At 46.3% G+C, this 17,721-nt stretch overlaps 2 protein-coding genes across 3 annotated transcripts; both read left to right on the forward strand.

Moving 5' to 3' along the window:
* The first annotated feature begins 4,449 nt into the window (after window positions 1-4,449).
* On the forward strand, window positions 4,450-8,579 carry LOC101764332 (metal transporter Nramp2). Its single transcript, XM_004985206.3, has 4 exons — window positions 4,450-5,095; window positions 6,539-6,675; window positions 6,768-7,420; window positions 7,892-8,579. The coding sequence occupies exons 1-4, from the start codon at window positions 4,524-4,526 to the stop codon at window positions 8,096-8,098; spliced, it is 1,569 nt and encodes a 522-aa protein (XP_004985263.1). The 5' UTR covers window positions 4,450-4,523; the 3' UTR covers window positions 8,099-8,579.
* Window positions 8,580-10,125: 1,546 nt separating this feature from the next.
* Window positions 10,126-15,726, forward strand: LOC101764738 (protein RBL). 2 transcript variants are annotated; one of them, XM_022823533.1, is made up of 5 exons: window positions 10,126-10,506; window positions 12,407-12,505; window positions 13,443-14,533; window positions 14,616-14,880; window positions 15,030-15,289. In XM_022823533.1, exons 1-5 carry the CDS (start codon window positions 10,488-10,490, stop codon window positions 15,116-15,118), a joined length of 1,563 nt encoding a protein of 520 aa, XP_022679268.1. In that variant the 5' UTR covers window positions 10,126-10,487; the 3' UTR covers window positions 15,119-15,289. The 2 variants fall into 2 exon arrangements, with proteins under 2 accessions (XP_022679268.1, XP_004985264.1); XM_004985207.3 differs by lacking the exon at window positions 15,030-15,289 and adding an exon at window positions 15,307-15,726 and having other exon boundaries at window positions 10,133-10,506.
* The last annotated feature ends 1,995 nt before the right edge of the window (window positions 15,727-17,721 follow it).

Below are 17,721 nucleotides of genomic sequence, written 5' to 3' on the forward strand. Positions count from 1 at the left end.
TACTGATTTGATAAGTTTTTTTTATGGGAAGAGAGGAGAGATAAGAAGAAGTTTCATCGTGTACGCAAGAGGTTGAACAAACTGCGCCCACTGCTTGGTCGGACTGCACGTGCTTCGAGGTGGGGGTTGGCTGGCCTACCAACCACGACGCAACATTCTTCATGGGTGTTACTTGTTCTGGCTGGCTAGTATGCTACGGCTAACATTGCGTTGAACGTGCGCTGGTGACCTCCTTGTCACCTTGTCAGGGCACGGCACGATGTGGTTTTTCTACGGGTGGTGCCGGTATCGCCGTACGCTGCAGCTTGGATGCACGTATCTGACGCCTAGCCGTTGCACGTGGCAGAACAAACCAACAGAAGCAGGTAACCACACTCTTTTCTCTTCTCTCTGTAATCGTCAGTGAATCTAGGAAGCAGTTTTCACGTTCACCGTTCGTTTCCCTTCGCTGTGACTGAAAATTACGAGAGAGATTCGACGCCACGCCAGGGTTGCGCGCGACGCGGTCCAGCCCCGGCCCCCTGGCCTCATGTAACCGTGGTCGTTTCAGATGGAGCCCTCCGATTGGATCGGCAAGTGGCAAATCATGCCGGAATCACACGACCTTGGAAGACAAGACTCTCACTGGGCACGCCGCCCTTGTGCGGCGACGCGTGATGCGCCCAGCTGCCTGGCTCGTGCTCGTGCTCGTGCCCGTGCAAGCGAACCACTCGCTCCTCGGGCACTAGTGGATCAGACAATTCGGTGGTTGTGTGCCGGGGCGGTGGTTTCTAAAACACGACACGTGTGCGGATAAGTAGTGCAGGCGCGTACTATTAAAACTAATCAAGCTCCATTTCTTTATCTATACCTATTTATAAAGTCGTACTATTAAAACTAATCAAGCTCCATTTCTTTATCTATACCTATTTATAAAGTGTGGACCGCTTTCTGCTCACTTTTTTGATTTGGTCCAACTTAATCTCATTGACATGTGGGTCATTGTGGTAGATATAGTCAACTCGGTCTTGTCCGCTGTGTCCAGCTGCCGTCCGCTCGCCACGGCTGCGCCGCCCCGCCACACGCCACCCGGCTTTGCGCCCGCCACCCGCCTTGGTTAGGGGAGAGGGAGGAGGAGCCAGGGGAGAGGGAGTGGGGGCCAACCGGATCCGACGGAGGAGAAGGAGAGGGAGGCGTGGTTCCTGAATTGAACTCCACGGCCGTCGTTGCTACTGCAGCTCCCCCACAGCCACGGCTCTGATCCACCTCCACCTCGCTGAGCCGCCTGCCTGCGTTGGCCGTCGCGCACTGAAGTTGCCCGCGCAGCGCCGCTTGTCGGTCGCCGAGCCGCTCGCTCGCGTTGGCCACCGCAGGAAGGGCCGCCACACACTGGCACCCGAACCGCTGCCCACGCCGAGCTACCTGTCGCTGGCCCCATTCCTTGTTCCCTTGCTGATCAGCGAGAGATAGAGCAGGGATCAGGGTCACAGAGAGAGGATCGAGATCATGAAGAGAGATGGGAACGGGAGACACAAGAAACAAGTCAACGGGAGAGAAGGAAGATGAGAAATATCTTTGCCAATTTACAGCATAGCCCTTAACAAAGACATAAAGCATATAGGGGTACTTTATAGAGGTGAGAATGGCATTAAATGAAATGCAAAATTACATTAGGCATGACTTTTAAGTAGTAAATCGTCATAGCTTTTCGGTAGTATAAAGAAGGGAAGGGGATAGAAATGAGAAGAAGTAGAGAACGCATTCCTGGTCATGGCGGCCAGAGGCGCTGTGGCCTAGCGCTCGAAGTAGAAATGAGGCTAGGCACGGCAAGGACGGCAAAATGTGCAGCACCTGGGCGACAGCGAGGACGGCAAAATTCGCAGCACCTGGGCGACGGCGAGGATGGGGCAATATGTGAGTGGTGCCGATGGACGAAGAGGCAACGACTGGCTAGATGACGATGAGTACGGGGTTAAGCGGTGATTTTTTTATTTCCACGTGTGGATCTCACGTAATAAATAGATGGCATCAAACCACCCATAAATGTCTTCTACTACTATACTTGCAAAGAGAGGAATACTATGGACAATGCACCAACATATTGTGAAGCGAAGCTAACATATTAGGAATAATTGAATAATAACGTGAGAGTAAGTAAAAACTCGTAGCAACGCACGGGTATTTCTATGAATATAGATTAGTGAAAAATGGACACCGAGGTTACATTGCTCAATGTTATATATATTTTATAAAACACTTTTTCATATATGCTATTTTTTTAATTACATTATGGCATTAATATTATTGTTAACGATACTGTGAAAATTCTTTTTTGTTTTCACATGTAGTCTTGCAAATTGTACTCTCTTTCATCCGTGTCCACGATGACATATTTTCAAAATCTCATGGTACCAAAATATCTGCCATCCTACAACTTGACAGTTTCCCTTCCATTTTATATTGGTAAAAAGAATCAAAACAATATAAAATATTTTCATACTCATAGCAAATTTCAACACAGTTTAAATTTCAGGCATCCAGTTTATATAAATTTCAAGCATCACCAGGAATGTTCGTGGAAAATCTCAAACACGTGAACAGATTCAAATGACATTCCATAACACTGAAAATTTCCCCAAATCCCAGCAACAAGCATTTTATCTCATCCACGAACACGAATATTGCAAATCACGGCAACAACATCAAATTGAGAAGGGAAAGCTAAATCTCACCCGAGTGAAATAGAGCCCCTCCTCACCTAAATTTTTCTTCACCCCCATCCCTCTTTCTTCTCCAACTCTGGTGAGATTCTGGCGAGGTTAGGGGTTTGGGGGTTGTTGGTGTGGGGTTGCTTGGAGGACCGGCGGCAGCAGGCCGGCCGGCAGAGGTGGTGGGTGCGGGGGCGGTGAGGCACGGCGGCAGGGGCGCCGCCGGTCGGGCGGCGGAGGATGGCGGTTGGGCGGTGCCAGGACGAGGGCGTCGATGGTGATGGCAGCGGCAGGAGGGGTAGGAGGCGGCCAGCGGGGGCGGGCTAGGGTCCGCTGGAGCTCCACGCCAGCCCGCCCGTGTCGGAGGGGTGGGGAAGGGCCTGGGCGGCGGGCGGCGGAGGGGTGGGGGAGGGCCTGGGCGGCGAGCGGCGGAGGGGTGGGGGAGGAAGAAGAAGAGGGTGGGGGGAGGAGATAAGGGAGAGAGAGGAGGGATCTGAGCCGCCGATTTTATATCCAATGGCTCAGAAATTCGTGTGAGGAGAGTCTCTGTTTCACCTGGGTGAGCTATAGACACTCCCAGTTGAAAATGCCGAAGCAGAGCCGTTGAGAATATTGTTGGGGAAGGTGCCGATGGATACTGCCGCCGCTGCTATTCACCATGGTGGAGCTCACCCATCATGGATTCACGCGGAGGAGCTCGCTCGTCACAAGGAATCCATTTTCTTCTCCTCTGTTCGGGGAGGGGGGGGGAATCTCACAAAAGCCTCGTCCGATCTCGTGTGCCTCCATGATTAGGCATGGAGCATGTAGATCCACAATGAGCAGGTCGTCCCTCCACGAATCCAGTCTCCACGGATGCGCGCAGAGGAGATCCGGCCCTGAGAATGGTGGAGATTCGCCAATGGGGATGAGAGAGCGGAGAGAGAAAGGGAGAGGAGAAATGAGAATGGTGGAGATTCGCCGATGGGGAAGAGAGAGCGGAGAGAGAAAGGGAGAGGAGAAATGAGGAAGAGGGAGTGTCGGCCATCAGGTAAGAGTACGCTGAGAACAGACGGACAAAGAATCATTAAATGCCTTAATGCATCCACTAATTACTCCTCTCCCTCCTCACCTGTCATCCTCTGTTCTGCCGTTGATTTGAGATTCAATGGCAGCTGAAAATGACCACCGGGGAACAGAACCTCCGGTTGGGATTTTCGGGGCACTAGTACGATGATGCACGCATGGGGGGCGCGCGGATCGCTGCTCTACACGAGCGACCGGCGGTCTCGACCTCTCGATGGGAAACGCGTCGTCGTCTCGATGGAAAGCCGATTCCGCGCGGCTGCAAAAGGGCTACGAAGAACAAGCACAAATGTGTATGTCATGTATGCAGGTGACGGAGTCCAGCACGCGCTCTGCATTCAGTAGGTGTGCGTGACGGAACACTTCCCATGGAGACTACTATTCTCTCCGTTTGAAATCAGTAAGCTTTATAGAATTTGATAAATAATTAATCAGATTATACGAACGCTTAGTGCATCAGTTATATGAACATATATGCCTTCCAAGGATCTTTTAATATGAAACTTATACTAAAGTAAGAATCAAAAGACTTTTAAATATTAATATGCCTATTAAAAACGAACGCAGAAATGCACAGATTATTGTAAAAATGAAACTGCCAGCGACAGATAAAGATAAACTACTAGAGTATAAAATATCGTTAAAAAACAGTACAAATTCTCGAAGAAACCATCAAACCAATCATGATTCCCGGAGCATAACTTCCGGCCCCAACCTCCCACTCGCCCAACCCCTGCACCCCACTCGGCCTCGCCCACACGCGCATCCCCCATGGCGTCCCGCGACCTCAACGAGAGCCTCCTCCCCGGCGGGGGCGGGGGCTCCGCCGCCGCCGCTGCCTCCGCCTCGCACGACGAGTACGAGGAGCGCGCCTACGACTCCGACGACAAGGTCTCCATCTCCATCTCGGACTCCGACGCCGAAGCCGACGACGGCGGGCCGCCGTCGCGCCCGCCCTTCTCCTGGCGGAAGCTCTGGCGCTTCACGGGCCCGGGCTTCCTCATGTGCATCGCGTTCCTCGACCCGGGAAACCTGGAGGGGGACCTGCAGGCGGGCGCCGCCGCGGGGTACCAGCTGCTGTGGCTGCTCCTGTGGGCGACGGTCATGGGCGCGCTTGTGCAGCTGCTGTCCGCGCGGCTCGGGGTGGCCACGGGGAAGCACCTCGCCGAGCTCTGCCGCGAGGAGTACCCGCCCTGGGCCACGCGCGCGCTCTGGGCCATGACCGAGCTCGCGCTCGTCGGCGCCGACATACAGGAAGTGATTGGCAGCGCGATTGCCATCAAGATCCTGTCGGGAGGCACTGTGCCGCTCTGGGGCGGCGTCGTCATCACCGCTCTCGATTGGTAAGTTGCTTACGTTTTTGTCCTTTCCACTCTGTGTGTTCTGAACCCAAGTCCTAGATTTTCTTTGGGTTCATTGTTGATTGAATGAACTGACTTGATTTCTGCTTATTTCGTGGCTTTGATCAGTAAAATTCACGAGCAAGCGTTTAGATTCTGTTGACTGCTTGGGGATTGGAAAATTCTTTCTTACGTATGCCTTCCTCTAGTTGATTGAGTTGGAGCTTTGTCCGCTCATCACTGTTCTTCGTCTCCTGAACTACGGTCATAATAGTTTTTGTTGCGTTCTGTTGATGAGTTGATGCAGCTAGTAGAACTATTGCTTTCTTATGTTGGAACATGAACGGATGGCATCTCAGGAAAGCTGATGCCTCCTCTTCGCACAATTCAGTGTTTTTGTCCAATGCTTTGTCATCCGATCTCTGCTTTGGATTCTTTTGGTCCCGTCTATCTTTAGGTGATAAAGCTTGCGTTCTTTGGTGTAGTGTGCTTGGAGTCAATCGATTTCGAGTGGGATCACTCCTCTTGTTGGCTTCCTGGTGTTGCTTTGCTGCTCAAAGTTTAGTGCTTTGGGGGCATCGTTTGTGGTTGTTTCTATTCAATTAGTGTGCTAATGCCTACCATCTGAAAACGGCTTTTGCTCTCCTGAATGCACTCACATATTGTTTGGATGCAGAAAAAGTCTGTATAAAAGTATCCCTGGTATTAAGAATTGCAGTTTTTGGTATTTTAATCTGCTTCGTTATCGGCTAAGGGTTGTTGCACTTGGTCGAGTTTTGATGTAGCTTCTGGAGATGCTTATGTTCTGCTCGCTGATCAAATTAGGTTGCGTCCTGAAATTGTTGCTGCTTGCGTACTCTGCTTTCTCTCTACTTTAAAAACATGCTTCATCTGTTGGTTTGGTCGACGCTGGCATGATTGGGCCAGCAGGCTGTAGAATCTTTATGAGCTATTGGGCAACGGTGGTCGCAATCACTTTATTTGGGTCAGAGGATATTTATGCTTATTGGTTGCTTTAATACTTCTTTTTTTCTCTTCCGTTAAAGACTTGTACCCATTATCTGGGATTATTGATTAAACTAGGGACATATCCTTGTCTACTATCCGTACATTACTACTTGCTGCATATCTGCTCCCTTGGTCAAACCTCTTCCTTGTGTGTTACTGATTGCTAAACAAGGTTAGGTGCATTTAGATGGTGAGATTGGTAACATTGAAAGTAAGAGAAACGATTAAATAATAGTTGATAAACAGTTCTGCTAAATAAATCACCTCGCTATGATGAAATGACAACAGTTCTTCTTTTGTCTGTTACTCAAAGCTTATCTGAATATTGACTAACACATTGTTTGTGTGTTGCTAACTGCCTTTCCCCACTTTCTATGATTAAGAACTATTTAGCAAAACTGATAGATGTGACTCATATGGTATTTTTCCTGATGACAGCTTCATCTTTCTCTTCCTGGAGAATTATGGTGTGAGAAAACTGGAAGCATTTTTTGCTGTATTGATTGCAACCATGGCTGTGTCATTTGCGGTCATGTTTGGTGAAACGAAGCCTAGTGGAAAGGAACTTCTCATTGGTAACGCTCACTCTAACATGTGGGCAGAATGCTTTTCTTTATATTGTATCCTTGAGAATCATAGGAGTTTGCTCATTCAATTACTTATGCAGGTTTGGTGGTTCCAAAGTTGAGTTCAAAGACCATTAAGCAGGCCGTTGGAATTGTGGGCTGCATCATCATGCCTCACAATGTTTTCTTGCATTCCGCCCTAGTGCAGTCCAGGAAGATTGACACAAACAAGAAATCCCGTGTTCAAGAAGCAGTGTACTACTACAACATTGAGTCAATTCTTGCACTCATTGTGTCCTTCTTTATTAATATCTGTGTCACAACGGTTTTTGCCAAAGGATTTTATGGGACTGAACAGGCTGGTAATATAGGTCTTGAGAATGCCGGGCAGTACTTACAGGAAAAATATGGAACTGCATTCTTTCCCATCCTCTATATCTGGGCTATTGGTTTGTTAGCATCTGGACAGAGTAGCACAATTACTGGCACATACGCAGGCCAATTTGTTATGGGAGGTTTCCTTAATCTTCGACTGAAGAAGTGGCTACGAGCAATGATTACTCGAAGTTTCGCCATTATTCCAACTATGATTGTGGCTCTGTTTTTTGATACTGAAGATCCTACGATGGATATTCTGAATGAATCACTCAATGTTCTTCAGTCCATACAGATTCCATTTGCACTAATACCTCTCATCACCCTTGTTTCAAAGGAACAAGTCATGGGATCATTCGTAGTTGGTCCCATCACCAAAGTAAGTTTTTTTTCTTTGAGTTTTGTTCATTAAAAAATCATGTTTGAAGGTAGTTAATGACCAATTGACTATTTCTGCATGAGACCATGATATGTTATTTCACTGTGCTGTTTTATTTCAGTATCTGAAAGAACTAGAAGCTGATGGGAATCCTTAAGTTCTTTCCTTAATAGAAGAATGCCTAGTTTCAATTTCTGGTCTTAATTGTGTTATTAATCGAGACGCCTTAACATGATTCTTCAATGTTTTATGCCATAGAACTTACCCAGGCATGAGAACTCTTATATCATTTACAGGTTATTCTGTGTACATGCATTTGTATGTACCTTGTTCAATATGGTTCGCCTAACTCACAGTTAATCGAAGACGTAGTTAACCTGTTGTTATTTCTCTGATGGCATGAGGCTCCTTTACACAATTAGTAACACCGCCCAGCCTAATTTGCTATATTAACACCTTTTGTGCTCTCAGGTGATTAGCTGGATTGTTACGGTCTTTCTAATGCTTATCAATGGATATCTTATCGTTTCATTCTACATTACTGATGTCCGGGGTGCAGTGCTTCGCTCAAGCTTGTGTGTTGTGCTGGTTGTTTACCTTGCATTCATCGTCTATCTTATCGTGCGGAATACTTCGCTGTATTCTCGCCTTTGCTCATCAATGCCAAAGAGGTCATGAGTATTTCAGCATTGTCATTCACCACCATGATGGACTGGGATAGTGGATTATACCCGAAGAAAGCTGCTGCTCCATGTAAAGATTGTACCGCTGCCCATTTGTATTGGCTCCAGAGAAGTCTTTATATGCATATCCCTTGTATGCTTGTATTTATGGGATATCTGGTAGTAGGCTTCTCCTTTAGGATGGACTGAGGCACCGGGGCACTCTCATATTTGAGGGTACACGCAGTAGATAGATTTGTTATTTCTTTCTCATTTCTGATTATTATGGTGATGCGAAAACACTATTGACATAATGGCATTGCCTGATTACTCAGCTGCCGCAAATTTCCTTCTGGGACTGAGCAGATGAAGTTTTCCGAATGATCTGTAAAGTTTGATGGTGCAGTCCTGAATTCCAGGATCTCACCGTATCTTCCGCTGCACCTTGAATGGAGATTCTTGCAAGATATAGTGAAGCAACTGCACTTTGTGATCTACATATGTATTGTTCCTTTTTGCCCCTCAACCTGTTCTAAAGCCGTTTGTTTATGTTCCTCAACCTGTTCTAAAAGTGGGATCCATTCCCGCTCTCTGCACTCCTGCAGGGCTGCAGGCCCCGGCCGGGGAGGTCGTCGTCGTCGTCGTCATCGACGACCCGCTCGGCCGCTCTATAGGGGTGCAGAGAGCTTTGACCCGCTCGACCTGGTACCGCCTGCTAGCTGCTGCTGCTACTTCTACCGAAGGTCCTGCTCCTGCGGTACTACTGATGGGCCAGCCGAGAAGGCAACCTCACGTGAGACGGCCCAACAGGAGATTCATGGGTCCGGAATGGGTACAGCCCAAGTAGGTGGCGTACGTGAGTAAATAAAGGAAAGAAACGTGGAATTGACTTCTCCTAAACTGTCCCTCCTCATGCTCTTCGATCCCCAAATTCTTGTTCTCCGATCCCTCCCTGCTCCAATTCTCCTTCTGATCGCTTCTCTAGTGGCTTGTGTGTAAAACATAATGGTGTAGATGTCAAAAGAGTAAACCTAAAATTATTAATGGCTTATTGTCCTACTCCTCCAGCAATAGAAATAGTTACTTCATCCTCTCGCTCCAGCATGAATATTGTACGTCTTTAAAACAACGAATTTTCCTACTCTATTATTTACCGCATCCACACCGCCGAGCCCACAGGTACACGTGCGCCTCTGCACATATTAAGAAAGGGGATGTATCATGCGTATAATGTAGCCGGGTTAAACCTCCCCCCCCCCCACACACAAATTTTGGTCGGTTTGAATTTTGGTCGGTTCGATTTAAAACCAACATCACAAATCAAACCATGTAACCTCCTTATCTCCTCCTCCACCACTCAACCCGTCGTCGGCCCCTTCCCACCACTTAACCCGTCGGCTCCAACGGTACCCCTATTCCTGGAACCGCCACCCCCACACAACTCCGCCAGATTCTAGCAGAGTCCCTTGAAGTTGCCGACCCCATTTAACCCCGCCAGGTTCCTATGGCGCCATCGCTGCTGGCGCCCTCATCGTATGGCTCATTTCTCAGCATCATCTTCATTAAATCTGGAATTAAATCCGAAGTCACCTCCTCGCTTGGAGCGGCACAATGCAGCCTCCGCCACCGTCGCTCATTACCGTCGTCAACGCTACCTCATCGGAACACTATCCCCTTATTATCTATGCCGCTCACATAAGGTCTTCCATCACCCGACTCTGGCAGCGCCCTCGTCAACTCCGCTCCCTCGCCACGTCCTCCACCTCCGTAACCGGAAGGCTAGCCACCCTGGATCATCTTCGAGGACCACAGGTCGCAGGTAATCCCCACGCCAAATCCAGCACCGAACCCTAATCCGCTTGAGCTGAGATGATGATGTCATGCCATAGAATGATTGGCTAGGCAGATTCGGGTACAAGGAGAAATAGGAAAGTTTAAGCGCGATTCCGTTACGAAAAATATTTTAAGACATACGAGACCTCCCCTGGCACGTTTATGTGTCAATGTGTGCAGTATACACCCACAGTCCCACGCAAACACTCGCATATTTGTCGTGTGTTCTCGCTACACCCGGTCCGTCGGAACGAGACGGTCCTCTTGTACGCGCGCGCTTCCGCTTGGGGGATTCCGCTTCAAACACACTCAGCTCCTGGGCTCGTCGCCCCCTCCCGCTCCGGCGAGTTTTTTTTTCTAGGGCTTTAGGAATTAGGGGGCGCAGCGCCACCCGCGTGCTCCCACCCCCCACTTCCGATTCTTCTGTACTCGGATTGTGGAGGTAAGGGAGACAAGGGCATAAGGCGGCGGCGCGGGCGCGTGGGGTTCCCATTTGTGCCGGTCTCTTCCGACGAAGCCCGTTTGCGAGGGTAGCGTCGCGCCGAGGCGGCGGCGGCGGCGGCGGCTGCGCGATGAACGCGCCTGTAGTCGGTGAGTTCTCATTGCGATTCCCATGGGGGATCTTTTTATCTTGAGGAACTATTATGTGTATTTTTGTTGGATCGGTTGAGAACGTGTTGATTCGGTCGAATTTCGGGGGGAATCTGGTCGGGCGTGTTGCGGATTTGGGTTGGAGCGCTGATTCGAGGTGGACATTTAGGGCTTTTCGGGGGAGGTTGGGGATGTGTGGGGATTAGGACGGCTCTGCCTCGGCCCTGGATTTCGTCCCTTGTACTAGGTGATTTGGGACTTGAAAACTTGGGGTTTCGATGTGTGGTTAATCCCATGGTTCACCCTAGAATGTTGGTAGTTTGGTGTGATTATTTGTTTTTGGCAATTACTTTATGTTGGTTTGGGTGTTCTGGTGGCACCAAAATAAAGTGCTGTCTAGGGTTTGAAACAGGGTTTTAGATTGCTTTACTTTGCTTGGATGAGCACATGTAAATTTGTTCTTTTTTAGATGTTTCTTACCATCTGTATGCAGGTGGGTTATAGAAATTGGCAGTTTTGGTTGGAGGCTAGCAATTGATAGCCAAAACTTTTCCTGCCGAATCAGTGCATTTAGCCATCTCTGATTTTGTCTAGTGAAATTTTAATTTCGATGATAAGTGTATAATTCATTCTTTGTCATTTGAAGTGTCCATCTCACTTTTTAGGATATTCTTCTAGTACTCATTAATCAGTGCATTTGAAGTGTCTGAGACATTTTATTCAAGGAAAATTTTATCTGTTGACAGAAAGATCGCCATTTAGAAATATACCATCAAATTTCATGGTTCACTTTGATATCACCGACGTTCTAGGCAATTTTGAAATAATGCCAGCCAGTTACCTTTTCCATCAACCCAGCCTCGTCGGTGTCATCCTGCCATTTTCTTTTGAGTGACAATCGACTGAATGTTTCTTCCACCTCTTTGCTGGCCGTTTTCGCCGTTAGCCGTTGCTGCAACATGTCAGGGTCATTGGGAGGCGACTCTTCAGGGTCACCGTGGTGCGACTCTGAAGGTTTGTCTCAACACGACGCCATACCCACTACACTGGTGCACGGTGCTATCGTCCCATCCGTCCCTTTTGTCACTGCCCTTCTTATCCTCTGCTGGTACCCAAAATGCAGGTCCATCTGGGCTTTGGATTAGTTCGTTCTTTTCTTGATTAGGGAGCAATCAAACCAAATCTCGCCTTTTTTTTTTCAGCCCAATCCATCCCTTGCTGTTGCTGCGATTTGCTTGCTAGGCGGTGGGTTGCTCAACGTGCAATTTGCTAGCTTCTTGCTCTATTTTGGGTAGGGGGGAGCTCGATTGAGTGCAGGTATGCAGCATGAAGGCAATTTGGGTGAGGTGGAGCTTGATTTGCTGTAGTTAATTGAGGGAGGCAATTTAGGCAAGAGGAGATCCTTCGGATTTGAGTGAGGTGAGCTCCGATATTGGCTTTGTCCACACCGGTTTTGGGCAGAGGCGTGCTCCATGCTGCAGTGCGGCATGCGGCGGCATCGGGTGGAGCTGAGCTTGGTGCGACAGTTTCTGGCAGAGGCAGCTTGCTGTGCCATGGCTTCAAGTAGATGTGGGCTTTTGCACACTGGCTTCAGGCTCAGGTGTTGGGGTGCAGCGGTTTGCGCCAGACACAGAGGGGCTAGAGGTGAAAGATGGAGAACCACTGCAATGGAGAAGATTAACATTGGATGGAAAATGTATTATTGTATAAATGGCACTATCTTTCTATGTCACAGAACCAAATCTTCCCTTATTTTTTTATCGAAGAAAGAAGTTGACCCATGCCTGATATCTGGGAAATGCTTTAGCATATATTGTGTTCTTAGATTTCTATGTTGAGAAGAAACTTCTAAAAATTATCTATGAGATATTGAAGTGCTCTATGCTCTGTATTCTTGTAGATCCATATCAGGGGGAATTTCCAGAGACAATCGAGGAGTACTTGCATCATGGTACTATGAAATGCATTGCGTTTAACCGTACAGGAACACTTCTTGCTGGTAATTATCTGAGCTTGTTCCTCTACAAGCACATTCAAGTGACTGTCCTGTCTAATTATCTTCCCAGTTCATAACTTCATATAAAACATGCTGGTTTCTTTGATAGTTGTCGATTGGTGTTTTAAGTTTTAACTTGTTGAGAGATTTTTTTGGTTAACAAGTATTAAAATTTCTTCTAGTCCGGTGAAGCAATTTTCATTTCTGTCATTGTTCTCATCTCTACCTGTTCAATCAGTTTGTTTACTGGCAGCACTAGGGGGATTGCCTGCCTCCTAGAGTGGGTCCACTGATACTATGCATGGAACTTGGAACCATTTTATTTTTCCTGTCCATGTGGAACATACACTCCTATTTGGTGACCCACAACCTGTAAACATTTAATTCAGGACAAACTGTTTCTTTTAAACTCATAGTTTCCTCATATTGTAATTACTGTAACTTCTATCATGTGCACTAAAACAGAAGAATATACACGGGAGATACAGTGTCCAGGGTATTGGGTTCTGTTGGTGGGTGTCAGGGAATGGGAGGGAAGAATCTGTGTTAAATTAGTAAGGCACCTTGTATTTTGTATGTGCCTTTAATTTTCTGTGGTCCACTTCTGCATGCAAATGGGAGAAAACGGAAAGGTAGCAATATGAGTTTATCATACCCTGTTACCCTCTATAGGTTTAGATTGCGATTGCAATATCATGATACTGAGTGGTGGTATGAAAGGGAATGCTGTGTACATTTGTCAAGTTAGAAGCTTCTTTTACTTTATACTTTATATCTTAGTTCCATATGAAGTTGGTGCTGCATGCCTATAACTTGTGATATATATGAATGCCAACATTATTTATGAAATGCACTGTTAAATCTTTGGATGGTATAAAATATCTTTCAGCTGTGAAATTGTTTGCAATTGTCATTAACAGTGTCTGTTACATATTTCCAGCTGGATGCTCAAATGGTAGCTGTGTTATCTGGGACTTTGAAACAAGGGGGCTTGCAAGAGAATTTCGTGATAAAGATTGCACTGCACCTATAACAAGCGTATCCTGGTCTAGGTACGGCCACCGTTTACTTGCCTCTGCTACTGACAAGTCATTGACACTTTGGGATGTGTCAACTGGGGAAAAGATTGCCCGCATAACTCTTCAGCAGACTCCATTGCGCACCAGTCTTCAACCTGGTTCTCCAACCCCATCTGTTTGTTTGGCATGTCCTCTGTCTTCTGCACCTCTTCTTGTTGATTTGAATACTGGAAGTACCACAGTTCTCCCTGTTTCTGTATCTGAGAATGGTAACCCACCTGCACCTAATCCCCGTAACAAATTCGCGGATGGTACCCCACCTTTTACACCAACAGCTGCAACATTTGATAAGTATGGGGATCTGATATATGTGGGCAACTCTAAGGGAGAAATTTTAATCGTCGATTCAAAAACCATCCAGGTACATGCAGTAATTCCCACCCCTGGTGGAACTGTTGTTAAGGATATTGTTTTAAGCCGGGATGGTCAATATCTTCTAACGAATTCTAATGATCGGGTCATTAGAGTCTACAAGAATATGATGCCTGTTAAAGGTTCTGGAGAGGAGATTAGAAACATAAGCAACAACAATAATGACTATCAAAGTCACTATGATAAGTTAAAAGCAAATGGTGCAAGCTGCCTTATTCTTTCCTGTGAACTTTCGGATGCCATTACAAAGATACAGTGGAAGACACCATGCTTCAGTGGTAATGGTGAGTGGATAGTTGGCGCTTCTGCAAACAAAGGAGAGCACAGGCTGCAGATATGGGACCAAACAGGGCGACTTGTAAAGATCCTTGATGGTCCGAAGGAAGCTCTCATTGATCTTGCCTGGCATCCTGTTGAACCTACAATTGCTACAGTATCTGTAACAGGCTTTGTATACATTTGGGCCAAGGAGCATGTAGAGAATTGGAGTGCATTTGCTCCTGATTTTGTTGAATTAGAAGAAAATGAAGAGTACGTTGAACGAGAGGATGAGTTTGACCTGAACCCACGTGAAGAAGAGGTGAGTAAAATTTCTCTACCCATCTTTTTAACTGTTATTCATGGTATGCACTTAACATTTTCTCTCTCAATCCACTATGTAGGCTGAGGAAGTAGTGATAGATGAGAATGCGGAAATTGATATTGAAACATATGAGAAGAATGCAGTGTTCAGTGACGTGGAGGATTCTGTGGATGAGATTGTCTTCTTGCCAGCAATTCCTTCCCCAGATGCTCCTGATGAACAGCCAGAGAAATGCCTTGGAAGTTCATCAAAGTTGGAGGATAGCAACCATTCTGGTTCCCCATCCTCAATGGATGCTGTACAGAATGGTCAAGCCATTCCTCAGGCGTCAAGCCCAATGGAAGGTATAGCTAGTGCGTTTTGCAATATCTTGTGTCATTTGCTTTGATTCTTTGCAACTGTTGCCATATAGTCCTTGTGCTTATGTTTTGTTTTCCAATTGGACTATACTAGCAGTGTGCTTCATTTGTATTTTCATATAAAAAACTTGCAGACCATTATACCAAGAAAACTAAGTCGTGCACCCTCCATGGTGAAAAATGGTGGAATTTGGTTCTCAGTTTAGGTCACAGAATGTTGTGAAACGATGATGATGCACTAATGAAACTATAGATTACAGCATATTTAAAGTAGAGTAAGTTGCTCCAGAGGACTTCCGGGCAGGGATTGAATCTTGAAAACCCCCGAGCATTTCATGTTGTTTCAAGTATTACCGTCAGTGTAATGCTAACTCTTCATTCACGGACATGATGGTTTTATTCCTATGGCAGTGGACAACTCTACTGCTGAAGACCCAGCGGAAGGGCCAAACTCAAAGCGGAAGCGGCGACTGTCCGTGAAGGGGCTCGAGTTGCAGCAGACTGAGAAGGTCAAAAAGCCGGCAACAAAAAACAAATCCAACGGCAAGTCTGCAAAATCCAGTGCCAAGCAGATGGAATCCACCAACGGAAACAGCTCCGCCGTTGATGATGAAGCAACTGAGGATGATGAGATTAACATTGATAGCTAGATTTTCTGACCGAGGACAGTAGCTGGGGGGAATATAAAAGGCTGTTCTGTATCCCCCCAAAGAGAAAAGAATGCTCTGTGCTGGGACAAACTAAACCTATTAACTATCAGTGCTATTGCCTGTAAGTTGACATTTGTAGTTTGTGTTAAGAAAAAGATATTCGCTGTTCTTTGAGGTGTTCGATCCACTGCATATTTCTTTTTGGAGATGTTAAGCGTAATTCCTTGAAGCTGGAGCGATTTGTCTGTGGGTATATCGGTGGATAGTCATATTACCCATTTAGCACATGGTTAATGCTGTACCTGTGATTTTAGAAACGTACTATATGTTTTGCGTCATGCTTGTTGGTGTTGCAGCTATCATTGTGCCAGGTGCCGGCTTATATATTATTGGATACAAAAGTAGGGCACATGCCGTGGATTGTTTCGCGTACGGAATCGTTGTCTAATATGATGCATATTGCATAAGTGATGGTATCCAAGATTTCTTATACGGTGCAAAGCATTAGAAGTTCTAGAAATAAAAAAAAACGATAGAATATTAAGAGACGGCCAAACTGACCATATTTTTTCTTTCTTTTGCAGAACAGGTACAGATGAGTGCTATAATTCTTCCAAATCTTTGATTGTGCAGGATATTAAGGAGATACCTCCAACGGCGCCTGAAGTTGCAAAATGAGCTGAGTTGAACATCTATGCTTGAAATCAAAAAAGTTCAGAGCAGGTAACCGTTGCTCTCCCTTCCCCAGTTCCCCTGCTCTCAGAAGTCTATCGGTGGCGAGTCCTTGGCCAATGGCCACTTCTATATCCGGAAAGCGGCTACGGGCATTTGCCCATCATGTGCGCGCCCAAAGCACACCGGCCGCTAGTTTTAAACCGCACGCATAACCACTTTTGGTACCATATAACCGCCTGGCAGTGCCAATCATCGCTGCCGGCTTTTGCTTAGGGCATGGATCGACGTGCAAATTGCGTGTACGATCGCTGCAAATATTCTTCAGCTCATCATCGAGTGAGGAGTCAGGGCATGATCGGCACTCATTAGCGCTCCTAATCATGCGCCCTTGTCGGCTTCTGCACGATCTAACGATCTTTCTCCCCCTTTCGTGATCTGTTCTTGCTCTTCTTTCTCTCGCAACCGTTTTGATCCATCTGCTTTCATCGTACGGCCCTGATGTGTAATATACTACTCGGTTTTCAAATGGGAGTGTTAACTGTTAAGTGCAAGCGGCATGGATGATGAGAAGATTAAGATGTACTGCGTATAGTGATTGATTAGGGCATGAAGGGGGATGGGATTAGTGTGGTCCTCCATGAGCACGCGGCAAATTATGTGTACATGCAAGTATGTAACTTTACAACAATTAAAGGCATTGTATGCTTAGGAGGAATTGCATGCATGTGCTAAAGCTCTGTAAATCACAATGTTCAAAGATGCATGCATGAGAGGGATTAAATTAAAAATTTCAGGCAATCCAAGAGTTCAGTCTATCACCATACACAACATGTAGTGTGCTTGTTTTCAGTATTAAGTATAGACGAGATTGGCTTCAGGACCACTATGAAACAAATTACTTGAGATTATTGGACAATTATTTGCGATGTAGATCGATGAGATCCCTTCTTCGCTCCTTTATTCTGCTATCATCTTCTTCGCTTTGCTGTGGGAAGAAAGGTATGTTCAATTGTTAGGTAAACCGCTAGCTTTTTCTTCCAATTTGTTTGGTATATACTTATGCTACCTTCTCTCTTATTAATAATATCACGTTCTAATGTTGATGGAACATGTACCGCCTGCAAATTCAGCCGATCAGTTCTTTTTTTTTTTGAAATATAAAGGGGCAGGAGCACTGCCATATCATATAAGAAGAAGAAGAAGAAATGTTCAGGTTACATCAAATTGATTACATTGTGAATGTTAAAAAATCATAACTCATGACGCAAGGAAACACTAACAAGCACTACTCTATTCTTGCCAAGCATGTTCTGGGGGGGAGGGGGGGATAGAAACATATTATTGTATATGTTCGGAAGAAGAGGGTTGACACCATTTTAGGGGTGAAAAGAATCTTGCATTAAATTTGAAATATGTTCGGAAAGTTTTTATTGAATTGCCAAATAAATCGTCCTCGATGATATTGGAATTAGGGGGGGTTAAGGTGGTCCTCCATGGCCAG

Source organism: Setaria italica, chromosome IX (genome assembly GCF_000263155.2).
Source record: "Setaria italica strain Yugu1 chromosome IX, Setaria_italica_v2.0, whole genome shotgun sequence".
Classification (NCBI taxonomy): domain Eukaryota; kingdom Viridiplantae; phylum Streptophyta; class Magnoliopsida; order Poales; family Poaceae; genus Setaria; species Setaria italica.